Consider the following 13,741-nt stretch of genomic DNA (forward strand, 5'->3'; position numbering starts at 1 on the left):
GAGTTTCTTACCTAAATCCGTCAAATTTGAATGTTGAAGAAAATAAAATTTTGAAGGTGAAGGTTAAAAATCTTTTTATATTTTGTGATTAATAGTAAATCATCAATTAATTAATCAAGTAGTCCCTTATCCAGTGAATTTTACGAATAATTTTGGCACTATGACAAAATCTATAATTAATAAAAAAAAATATTTAGTAAATGATGTTTTAGTTAATCTCCACAAGAGTTTTCAAATCTGCATCATCCAACAATTCTTTAACCATTTTTAAAAATCTCAAGGAAGAAAAACATATGTTCTTCCAAAATTTTGAAGAAAAAAAACATGTAGGAAGGGAGAAAATGTAAACTGATCTCTAGAGTCAAAGAGTATTCTGTTAGTAATCTTTAAATTTAAAGATTTGAATTTTACAAAATGATTTAGAAGCTTTTTGAGAAGAAATAAAGCCAATCAACTGAATTAAGAAAGTCAGAATTTTGTAAATAAGATCAATAAGAAGAGATTGGATGCAATGAGTAACTAGGGAAAGAGTTGGTGAGCCAGAGATCATTTGTTAGTGCCAAAGTCTTCACGATATTAAGGTACAACAATAAATAAAAGGGAAAATACTGATGTCTAAGACCTCATGAAAAATCCACCAAGGGTGTGCCTCAATGGTAAGACCAACAACTAGAGTTTGCTCATTTAGGTTGTGAGTTCAAAATTGAGGATACTTCTTGAATAAACTACCACATGGATAGGCTTGTCAGGTATCGTTGGAAAACTGGGTTGAGCCTGTCTTATGGACCAGGTCCTGATCCTTTATCAATGGGAATATCATATTTAAAAATAAAAAAAAAAGATCTCATAAGGACGTTAGTATTGTCCAACATTCTTTTTATTTATTTATAATAATACCCATCTTTATTTTGTCTTTTAGTGAAAAAGATAAAATGATAATCTTTTATTAAATAAATACTTTTATTAAATAATACATCTATTATGTCATTAATAAATACATTTATTATGTTGGTATTAATTGTCAAAGTATATATAATTCAAAATACTTAAATATTTATAATATTTATCATCTAAGCAAATATTTATTGTATAAAAGACAAATACATTCTTATCTTTTTCACTAAAAAGAATTAAATATTTCTTATCATTTTTATTTATTTGTATTTAAATTTTTCTTGAGACTTTCATTTATTTTTAAATGATAGATGTATCCCTTTTTCGTTATTGAAGGTAAAATACAAAACATAGTTATAGCAGGCACAAGACATCAACATCATTGAAATTATGTAAAATATTATTTTATTTAAAAAAGAAAAAACCTCTTATTCCACAGATAAGTTTGGAGAATGATATTGTGGTGTTGATGCATTTGAATCTTTGTGACCCTACCAAAAATTGTCACATGACAAATCTTATGGCCTAGTGTTCCGTGACATATATATAATATATAGATATATATTTCACTCTTTAATAGAATTAGACACAAGAAAGTGGTGGATTTGGATTAAGTCTCATTTTATTTTACAGTAGTATTAATCCATCTAATGTGATTATTAAATGGGTCGGATTTGGGTTAGAGTTGTCAATCCACTTAATCCGTTTTGATACATTTATATATTCTATCATTAAAGTGTAATTTTAAATATATTAATAATTATTTAAGATTTTTTTAAATTATTTATTTTTTGTGATCAAACTTAATTTATGTTGGTAGATAATGATTTATGGTGGCGTGACTTTATTTTTTGTAATGATATTTTGTTTTTGTAAGAAGATTAGAATTTTATTAAACAAATTATATATGGGTCGAGTCAAGTATTTCTATTTATAATGGATTGAGTTTGGATTTAAATTTTTGACAGGATTATTAAATGAGTCGGATTTGGATTTACAATAAGAACATGACCAACCCATTGCCACCCGTACTTTGAATATTCCAATGACATTAACAAAGTAATAATTATAAAATTTGTAAAAATATTATAGAAACTTTAAATTTAAATAAACACTACACCAATTAATCCCCCGCAAGAGTTTGTTTGGTCGAGGTCTGACATAATCAGTATTGATCATAGACCCCATACCATCTTGTCTACTCAAAAAACGTAAAAATAAACATATAAATAACTAATCTTCGTATTTTATTATTTGATAGGAGTTTAAATCTGATAAATTCGTGAAATTTTCATAAAAATTTGAGAAAATTCTAGGAAAATATAAAATAATAAAATTCTAGGTAAAATATAAATGACATTTTTGAGTTTCTTACCAAAATCCATCAAATTTGAATGTTGAAGAGTGAAGGTTAAAAATGTTGTTATATTTTGTGACAATTAATTAATCCAGTAATCCCTTATCTGGTGAATTTTACAAATAATTTTGGCACTATTACAGAATCTATAATTAATAAAAAAATATTTTGTAAATGATGTTTTAGATAATCTCCACAAGAGTTTTCTCATCTGCGTCATCCTACAAGTCTTAACCATTTTTTAAAATCTCAACGAACAAAAAAATATTGACAGGGAGAATGTAAACTGATCTCTTAGAGTCTTAAGAGTATTCAACTATTACTCTTTAAATTTAAAGGTTTGAATTTTATAAAAAGATGCACAGCTTTGATATAACAGAAGCTTTTTGAGAAGAAATAAAACCAAGCAACTGAATTAAGAAAGCCAGAATTCTGTACATAAGTTCATTAGGAAGAGATTGGATGCAATGAATAATTAGGGAAGGAGGTGGTGAGCCAGAGATCATCTGTTAGTGCCAAAGTCTTCACGACAGTAAGGTCCAATAATAAATAAAAGGGGAATGTTAACATCCAAGACCTCATGGGGAATCTATCAGGGGTGTGCCTCAATGGTAAGACCAACAACTAGAGTTTGCTCCTCTAAGTTGTGAGTTCGAAACTGAGGACCACTTCTTAAATAAACTACCACATGTGTTGTGTGGGTCGGTGCATGTGGTCATGGATTAGTCTTGTCGGGTATAGTTGGGAAACCTGAATTGGGCCTGTCTGATGAACCAGGTCCTGGATCTTTACTAACGGGGATACCATGTTTCAAAAAAAAAAAAAAAAAAAAGACCTCATAAAAACATTAGCATTGTTTAATACTTTTTTTTTTTAAATAATACCCCTCCTCATTTTGTATTTTAATAAAAAAAAAAAACAAAGACATGTTAGTCTTTTACCCAATAAGTATATTTATTATATTGGTATTAATTGTCAAAGTATTTAATGTAAAAAATATATATTTAATTCAAAATATACATAATTTATTATGTAAACAAACATTTATTGTATAAAAGACTAATGCCCATCGTCTTTTTCCTTAAGGTGATATTTGTTAAATTGAAAAAAAATAAACAAGGGCATGTTAGTCTTTTACCCAATAAATACATTTATCATGTTGACATTAATTATCAATGCATTTAGTATATATAAAAAATATATTTAATTAAAAATATACATTATTTATTATGTAAACAAACATTTATTGTATAAAAGATCAATATCCCTTGTCTTTTTCACTAAGATGTTATTTGTTAAATTAAAAAAAATAAGTACTGAAATTTATAAGCTCTAAATTTAAATACTGAAAAAGTTATTTGTAATACATTGCTGAAACTAGTAAAATATCTTTTTTACCCTTACAATCATATTATACATTGTTTGCATGTTTCAAATACCTATATCTTATCAAACATAATAAAATATATTATTTCTTATAAAATTAAAATACAATTTATTGTTAAATAATAAGTAATACTCAAATTTTCAATTTCTAAATAATAATTTTTATTTCTAAAACCTTATAAATTTCAAATAAAAAATAATAATGTCATACAAGTCACCAAAATTTGAAGTCAACATTGAAAAAACTTAATTTTGGATGAATAATTTTCGATGAAAATAAAAGATGTGTAATTATAAAAACACCCTATGAATTAATAAGGTTAACTCACACCATAGCTAATTTTTGGTGATGATGGTCTATATGGTCTAGAGATCATCCTCACAATAAATCAGCTCATTCTAAAACTTCTAACCTCATCAAAATTGGTTTCAAAAAAAAAAATGGACGATTTACGATTCTTGAACTTTTTTTTATGAGGTTAAAAGTTTCGAAATTGACTGATTTTTTGTAAGGGTGATCTCCTCATTGTAGAGATCATCTTCACCAAAAATCAATTCATTGCAAAACTTTTGACCCATATAAGACAAAACAATTTGGCAATGATGTGGGGTGCTTATATAATTATCCATGGGATATAAGAGGTAATATACTTTTAAATATGAAGGCATACTTGTCTGTGTAGAAAAAGAGAAGTGCTCACCGCTTCGGTACAAAATTAAGTATCAAAATAATGTTGAATTTTTTTCACTTATTTTCAACTATAAATGTTGATAATATGGAGTAAACAAATGCAGTTATATGACAAAAAGTGCTGAAATATATATTTTTTTTCAACATTAAGCGTTGAAAATTAGCGCAAACAAACATCGCCTAAAAGATAAAATGATGAGTATTATTGAAAAAAAGTTGTTGGACAATGCTAACATCCACATGAAGTCTTCGACATTAGCACCCCCTAAAAAAATATTTAAAAAAAAATGATAGAATCCTCTGCATCCTACATAATAATATTGTCTCGATGAACTGAGATATATGGTGTGTATCCTCTTCGGTGATGACTCCACAAATAGAAAAGTTTGCAAGAAATCATAATTATTACAAAATTTATTAAAATAAGCAGCTGCTCTCTTTTTTGGGGTTATTTTGAAAACACCCCCTATAAAATTGATGATATTAGGTTTATCCCTTATAAAATGCAAGATTAGGCTGACCAGAAAGTCAATGTTACATTTTCTTGATGATTTAATGATGAAATTTTGATTTTTTTTTCAAAATACTCTTTAAATACCTAATTACTAGATCAACATTTAAAATAATAAATAAATAAATAAATAAATAAACAAAATTTCACTGTTAAACCATAAAATAAAATAAAAATAATAATAACAATAAACCAATGTTGACTAGTGGTCAAGGGGGGTAAACCTAATCTTGCATTTTGCAAGAGGGTAAACCTAATATCACCTATTTTACAGGGGGAAATTTCTAAACTACCCTTTTTTTATAAGTAGAAATTTTATTAAAATTCCAAAAGAAAGGTGTGGTTGAGAGAACCTGCACAGTAACTTTATCTTAGTTTCAGGGATAAAGAAAATAAAAGGGAGATAATTTGACGCATCCCAAAGTAACTTTGAGGTCGTGGGTTCAAGTCCAGTCCAGCTTACCCATCCAAACAAAAAGAACGGCGCAAAAAGATGGAGCTTACAGGGTATATCCCATTTGAAGAAGAAATCATCAAAATATATCCTCTTAAATTTCTTAAAGATCTTACACCAGAAAAACAAAGAGGCCTAATATTACCTATTTCCCTCCAAGGTTTCCTTCCTTTCTTTTTCACATCCCCAACGAGTTTTAGAACCCACAAAATTCTCTCTACATGAAAAGAATTTGATATGCTAATTTTAAAATAATGCCAAAGTAATAGGAAAGATCCAAAATGAGTCCATACTTCTCTCACAAAGATACAAGTGATCAATCCATTCCCCACTAGATTTATAGACGACACGGAAATTAGGGCATAAAGAAACCCTTTTAGATTAATTCACGGAGGACACAATCAACTAAAAATCAAGGAAAAAGTCAGATCCACCCGAAATGCCACACAAGATTTCTACAGGGTTCAATAAATAAGACAACTTGAATTATATAAATGTAAACAATAGGTGGATTAAAGTTAGAAGTTAGTAACAGGGTGACACCTAGAAATTTCTATTATCCAATTAGTATCTAAGACTCAAATGAGGTGTATGCGACCAATTTTCTTAGAGATCTATGGATTTCTGAAGATGTTTTGTAGACCCCAAAACTTGCTGAAAGAGATTCAAGCAATGTAACTGTGTGGGGGGCATATTTGAGACATAGCAGTAGGTCTGAATATTTTGTATATGTCCATTAACAAAAGAAAAGGTATTTCATATATAGAATGAGAAATCAAATCATCAATGAATGACAATAGGAAATCCATGTATGCTGGAATTTATAATTAGCTTCTGTTTTTGTTTATATAATGTTCTCATTTAATAATAATAATAAATAAATAAAAAGATACAATTATAGATACTCGTCCATGTACCAGCATAACAACAATAAATTTGGGAAATATAGTTGTCAACCTTAAACGTACAAGACTCCCTTGAAACTGTGGCCATCCATGGATAATGACATGGCATATCAAAAGCTCAAATTTCCTTGAAGTAACCCAAGCAACATGAGGCCCTGCCTGCATAAAAGTGCAATCTGATCTTCAGGTACCACCAAAATCCTAACTAATAGCAACAACAAAGCACAATGCAAACTCCAAGATATAAATGAGAACACAGTTGGAGGCAAAAATTGAAATTTCATTTATTTCTCTTTTCCCATGTAGAGTGAGATTGAACACAAAGTACCATGAGAGCAAGATCTTTTTTTATTCTATGGGGAATACTGAAGCAAACAAAAAGATCAGAAAAGAACACACAAATTAAAATGAAAGATAATAGGGAGGATTAAAGATGAAATACTAGGCAGAGGGGTTTTACAAGCCCTGACTCTCTTTAGCAAGAGGTGTTCTCACAAAACATAATATCCAAAAGAGTAATGATTTTCTGACTCCCCCACGGGGCATAGTCCCCCATACTCTCCTGATGTGGCATGTGATAGAACTATAGATCTTTTTTCCTAGGGATACACAACTACACATATTTATGAGGATGTGCATCTCGAGGCATACAATCTATGGTTCTAGCACATGCCACGTCAGGAAAGTATGCCATGTGGGGGAGTCAGATTATCACGACACTATGCAAAAAGTCCCTTCATTCTACACAACCGACACTTTTGTAGAGATTTAACTAAAGAAAGTGTAAGTTAATAAACTACCCTTAAGTACCCAACATACTATATGAAAATAAAAATAAACCTTACAAAATAAGTCATGATCACCACTTGCATCAAATACTAACGTCCAAGACCTCATAGGAATGTTAGCATTCTCCATCACATTCACTTTCCAATAATACCCCTAATCATTTTGTCTTTAAGTGAAAAAGACAAGTGAATGTTGATTTTTAGCATCAATTGTCGAAGCATTTATTACGAACAAGGTGGCTAAAATACAAGCATTTATGTTAGGGCACATGTTAACAAAACCCTTTACGTAAATAAACATTTATTATGTAAAAGACGAACATACCCCTTTCTTTTTTACTAAAAGACAAAATGGACAGGAATATTATTGGAAAGTATGAATGTGGCGGAGAATGCTAATGTCCCATGAGGTCTTGGATGTTAGCATTTCCATATATATATGGGGACGGATCATGGGACAACAATTGTGACAACATCTACGACAACAGTTTTTTGTAAATCACTTCTGATGGGGTTAGAAGTTTCGGAATGGGCTGATTTTTTGTGAGGATGATCTCATTACCATAGAGATCATCCTCACCAAAAATCAGCCCATTGTGAAACTTTTAACCCGAGTTTACAAGTTGAAGAATCGTGGACCATCAATTTTTTTGTAAACTACTTTTGATGGGGTTAGAAGTTTCAAAATGAGCTGATTTTTAATGAGAATGATCTCTATGGTGAGGAGATCATCCTCACCAAAAATCAGCCCATTCCAAAACTTCTAACCCGTATAAGACAAAAACTGTTGTCGTAGATGTTGTCACAATTGTTGTCCCATGAACAGCCCCCTATATATATATCCCAACCTAATAAATTTTAAATATGTAGAATGGATCAATTCTGATAACTTGTACCCCATCACCTAAGATACCTAGTCCTAGATAGGTTACATGACTTCAAAGTAATAACTTTGTTAAATACCTTAAGACACAACTTTAAAAAAAAGGTTAAAGGGGCATCTCTAGATCAAGCCTGAAAACAAAACTATATATGACTATTACATAATCAAATTTAATATGATACATTGCTAAAACAGATAGATGTGAATTAAAATCAGTACCGCACTAGTAAATCTATTCAGAATTGGACCCTTCAACAACCCAAGTTTACAAGGAAAAAAAACTTCTAACTATGCCTACAGACCTCACATGAGTTAAATAGCAATCATACAAAATGAAATCAGAAATTAACAACATAGTTGTGCTTTGTCTTATACTTTCATATTTGGTTGTACAATCGTCCTCTTCCTACATGTTACAATCTCATTGTCTCATACCCTCATGATATGGATTGGGGCAACCTAACGACAATATATACCAGTAAAAATCTAAACCAAGTTTATACTTTATACCACCCCAATGATCAAATCTCAACCCATAAAAATTTTTGGCCCAATCCTGACTTTGAAATTTGGATGCTCGAACAATCTAGGTAAGGGCTTTCATACCAAGAAAAGCATCACCCTCCACAATACTGATTGGAAATCTAAGGCAAAGGCTACCAACAAGATGACATTCTTATGAGTTGCAAGATCAATTTATGTTCATTCAAGTGGTGCAAGATGAAACGGCACGTGTACAACAGGATCCACACATACAACATGCCACATAGCATCAAAATCACTAATGCTAATACTCAACATATTGTCTTTCCATGGCAACATTCATCAACTTTACCCAACATGTTTGATGCCCCATAATGCTATAACAGGTCCTAAATGCCTCACATACAGTGAACACAATAAAATAACTGCCACAAGGGGTTCAAGCTGGATCTAAATTTGGAGGTCAAGAGGAGAGATCCCATTACATGTAAAAAAATAAAACAACAGACAAAAAATCAAACACAAGGATTTACGTGGTTTGGCAATGTGTCTATGACCACAAAGAATAAGAACAATCACTATTTTCTCATGAATTTTACAGTTCTAGAGATCTCTATCTATAAATCCAGAGTAACTAAAGCATTTAAGTCTCTCCAAATAAAAAACCCCAAAAATAAAATGTTCTTTTAAAAAATTACACAATTGCCCTTTTTCGTAACCCTAAAAAAAAAAAAAAAAGAGAAGGACGGGAGCTAACACCAACAGAATACAAGACATCTATTTTTCTAATGATTTTTCGCAATAAATACAAAACGACTATTGAATTGATTTAGGTGACGAAGATGAGAGTAACCTCTACTGCCGAACATACTCTTCATATTGTTAGTCTCTCTTAAAACTCTCACCATCTCATGGCATTGCTAAACCTTGCGAGTCAACTACTGTTTAGCACGTTTAGCCTAAAAGAGCGGAATCGAACGAGTCACGACTCGCGAGTTGAACTTTACGTTTACTAGCGATAAAGAAGAAGAAAAAAAAAAGATAGAGAGCGGAAGAATTTCAGAACTTTACCTTTCTCTAGTTGAAGAATCTTCTTCTTCGACTCGCTTTCTCTTCCGCTTTTGACTCTTTCTCGAAATAAACGATGCGATCTGCAACTGTGTCTTCAGCAACATCTGAGTCATCTCAGCTTCCGATTCCACTCTCCGCTTCTCAGCTTCCACACGCGAAGCCTCCCTCGCCTTCAACATCTCCATCTCCGCCAACTCCATCCTTAACAACGATTCTGAGAACGTTCGGATGCTGCTAGACAGATTCGCCCACCTGTTTGACTCGCCTAACGGACCGCTACTTTCCGAGTCAGAACTCGTAGGAGGAGAAGAGTCTTCCTCGACATCTACGTCGATGGTAGGGGGCGTGTCAGGAGGGTGTGCGCCGGATAAGAATCCAGCATCAAAGGCGTATGATAGACGGTTTCCGCGATTTTCTGCGTCACGATTCGTGCTGGGGACGCCGTACGAATCGGCCATCAAAGATGGACTGAATTAAAGAGGATTTCAATGTATTGAGTTGAGCCTTCGGGGACACGGTTTTAATTTGAGAGCAGCTATTGGCACCCCAACTTTTCCTTATAAAATTCCATTAAGAATAAATAAAATAAATGAATGATTGGAAATAAGTAAAAATTGAGAGAGAGAAACTCTTGGCTCGATTTCTATCTCTTGGGTTTTGGATTTTACATGAGCCTAATCATAATTGTAAATGACTACTGAAATCATTGGAACAAGTATTATAATGTTAGATAATAATTTGAATCAAACATTTCTGATATTTTGAATTATGTGTCATAATCTTTAATTGGGGTGTCATAAATAATTTAAGAAATTGGGATGAAATAAGTAAAAGTTGAGATGCCAATAGAAGTTCTCATAAAATATATTTAGGTAGACTCCTTAATTTTCTTATAAGAGTTATGATACTCTGACACTCTTTTTCAGACAACCCCATTAGAGAACCATAGATCCTTTGATTAGGTATACACAAGGAAAAGATTTATGATTTTGTAATTGTCAAATCAGAGAGTGTATGGGGGACATCTGAAAAAAGAGCGTCAGATTATCATTAGTCTTCTTATAATTAAGCCACAAGTAAAAGAAATCCAATACCAAATCCCTGAGATGGTTACTCATAACCAAATAAAAAAGCAACTAGTTCCACGATGATAGAACCAAAGCTAATTAATTGATTTCGAATTCAGGAGGTAATCGGATAATTAGTACCCATTAACACCCTTAGTTATGATGTTGGATTGCTCTTCGAACAGCCCTATTAGTATTTATTTATTTATTTATTTATTTATTTATTTTTTATCATTAATCAAAACTACAAGTCTTTTAAAAAATCAACACATTTAAAGATACAAGTGAGCATGCAAATATGTTTAGAAATTTAGATATGAGTCATAAGTGTCCATGCTAAAAAATTTCATCCTTCCTTTGGATGCATGAAATGGAATTATGAACAATTATTATGTTAATGATGATGGTGGTACAAATCTCAATTCTTAATCTTCTCTCTAATCTTTGTTTTGTTTTTCTTCTTTATAAAGTGAGGATATTGTTTTGCTTTTTAAATGATCCTTTGAGGAGTTGGCTTGTATTGCAAGATTTTTCTTCTTTTTGGCCTTAGTGGTTTATTGGTTGAAATGGATTTATCATCTCTAAAGCATTTGAGACTTTGATCTTCTCAAGAGATCACTATCTCTGAAGAATTGATTTTATACTCAATCTTTTATGATACTTGGCATCTGTTGAAGCTTAATGCTTGATCTTCTTTGGAGGAAAACTTGTGAATTTAATATTCTCTAAAAGATGTATTATGTATCAAGAGAAAAGTTTATGGATTTGATATTCTCTAGAGGACTTCTCTATCCTCAACCCACAATTGAGGCTCTCCATCAACAAGACCGTTAGGATTTGACGAAAATCACAGATTTTCTAGAGATTTGTTTGATTGGAATCTAAATATTATTGTTCTTATTGTTAGCAAGGTCTTCTTCTATGACAATTTAAGGGCTAATATGCTTGATTTTCTTTAGACAGTTCAAGTCTATGTCTTCATGGAAAATTATTTAAGTTCCTCCCCATTAGCATTGCTTCGATATTTAGAATTAAGTTGAGATCAACTTTCCAATTATACCCTTGATTTCATAGACTTCTCTAGCCTTATAACAATAATATTTGAGGACATAGCCTCAATTTAAAAGATTGAATAATATTCAATAAATAACCCGAACTGATAATAGGTATCCACCCAAGTGGGAAATCACGGGATCCGGTTTCTTAACGCATTCTCATCGATCAAATCACCTAAATCCCGAGGGTTAGCCTAGTTGGATACAATGGCTGTTGTCTCCCATTACAAGTGACACCAAAGGACCTGTCATACATATACACACACACATTGGAAGTGATTGAAGCCTTTAAAGAAAGCCAAACATTTTTCAAAATGGTAGTTAGAAGTTTCGGAATGGGCTAATTTTTGGTGAGGGTGATCTCTATGGTGAAAAGTTCATAGTTTAATTTTTGAAAATTTAGATGACTTGGACTGCCATCCCAGTCTTGACTCTTGAAAGCCATTGGGTGAGAGATGGTCAATGTGAATAGTTTAACACATTGACTAATCCGAGATGACTCATTCGAGATTTGAAATGGTTCTCAATTATTTTGAAAATAGTCAATCAGAATTTATATTTTTTTATATATAAAATAATTAATTTTTATTTTTATAATATAGTTATATACTTTCTTATTTATATAAAGATGACTTTTGTGGCCCTAAACAATATATAAAGATGACTATAATTATATATAAATAGTTAATTAATTAATTCTAAATCAATTTAATGTTTGACTCGGATGAATCAACTCAGTAAGAATTGAAAAATATTCCTTACCAATCTCTTAAAAAGAGGATCACCTTCAATAAGTTTGAAGCACCTCTTACGTCTCTTCCAAACCTTTACCAAAGATAACGTGTTTAAGAGAGGAATCTTTGATTCCTTGTCCCTATTTTATATCTTAGGGCTTCTAATTTCTTTATGATGCATAATTTAATTTTCTTTTGAAAATAGTTTAATAGGAAATTCTATATGATAATTTTCAAATAATGACGATGAAAAGCATCTATGGTTCTATATGTTTCCACGTCAAGAAAGTGAGATATGAGGTACAATCTTGAGATCATTCCACAACGACTCTAAAAAAAATATAGAAAAAAAGGCCATTTGCCACTGTTCAACACTATTTTGGATCAAAACACACTCATCATTTGCTTCTTTTTCAACTCCACTTTAAACTATTTTTTCCTCTTCCTTCGTCCCCTCTTTTTAAAGGATCGAGTAAAACATGACATTCACCTCCTCCTTTATCTCTCTTTTGTTTTTTTGGGTTCCTATGAGATTCTTAAGAGATTGATCGAACTCCTACCCATTGACTTCGCTCTCTTAATTGAATGATCAATCAATCGGGGGCGGATTTATAATGGGGGCACTTGCCCTCACAAGAATTTTTAAAATTTGTAAGGATATATGAGTTATTGCAACGGATAAAAAAATATGACATTATTGCCCCATTAAAAAAAATATTCACTCTTGTTTGCCCATGTAGGCAAATTATTGGCTCCACCCTTGCATTCATTTCTCTCTGTCTCTTAATTGAACCCATAAATTGTATGTTCCAATAATTTGCGATGATGAATAAAGATTGAAGATTGATAAACTATTAATTTTAAAGATTTAGATATAAATTTTGATTTGAAACGATTTGTAAAAATGAATAACAAATTAAAAAGATTATACTTCTAATTTTGAAGATTTAGTCATAATGTTTAATCCGAGTGTTCCTTTCTATACTAGAATATACGTATTTTGCATATTTCAAAACAATCTTTCCAAGGCCAAATTGGAAAAGTCAAAAACATTGAGGCTTGGCAATGTTGAGCCTCGAGTTTTCAAAAGGTCGAGATTTAATGCTTCACTATTTTAAAACGTCTCGACTATCTTAAGTTGTTAAAAAAGTAAAGTAAAGATAAATTTTTAAAACAAACAATTGATGATGATGCCATTTGGATATAAAAAATGAGTTAATTATACTAGATGGCATGTTTTTGTGTATTACTTTTAAACTTGTCATTTTTATAATTAGCTAATAGTTGTAGATTTTTTATGCCGCAGCTGTGTTTGGATTGAGAGAAATGGAGAGAAGAGAAGAGAAAAAAATAAATAAATGAGTTTCTCTCTATTTCTCTTTTTTGGATTATTAAGCGGGAGAGAAGAGAAAAGAATTAGAGAGAAAAAAAATGTAAATTTTCTTCCTCGGAGAGAAGATGA

The 13,741-nt window shown here is 31.2% G+C and overlaps 1 protein-coding gene across 1 annotated transcript; it reads right to left on the bottom strand.

Moving 5' to 3' along the window:
• Window positions 1-6,084: 6,084 nt before the first annotated feature.
• LOC147391906 (uncharacterized protein At4g22160) lies at window positions 6,085-9,925 on the bottom strand. Its single transcript, XM_086460172.1, has 2 exons — window positions 9,424-9,925; window positions 6,085-6,357 (listed from the first exon to the last, which is right to left on the bottom strand). The coding sequence occupies exons 1-2, from the start codon at window positions 9,879-9,881 to the stop codon at window positions 6,309-6,311; spliced, it is 507 nt and encodes a 168-aa protein (XP_086316298.1). The 5' UTR covers window positions 9,882-9,925; the 3' UTR covers window positions 6,085-6,308.
• Between the last annotated feature and the right edge of the window lie 3,816 nt (window positions 9,926-13,741).

The sequence above is a fragment of the Akebia trifoliata genome, chromosome 11 (assembly GCF_017979445.1).
Source record: "Akebia trifoliata isolate Shusen 1 chromosome 11, ASM1797944v1, whole genome shotgun sequence".
NCBI lineage: Eukaryota > Viridiplantae > Streptophyta > Magnoliopsida > Ranunculales > Lardizabalaceae > Akebia > Akebia trifoliata.

Bases quoted from the DNA above. Each gene is read 5' to 3' on its own strand.
- LOC147391906 (XM_086460172.1), bottom strand. From the start codon at position 9,881: ATGGCCGATTCGTACGGCGTCCCCAGCACGAATCGTGACGCAGAAAAT. The intron at 6,358-9,423 runs GTAAAGTTCTGA...ACTTTTATGCAG, and splicing joins GATTCTTCAACTAGAGAAAG to GCAGGGCCTCATGTTGCTTG.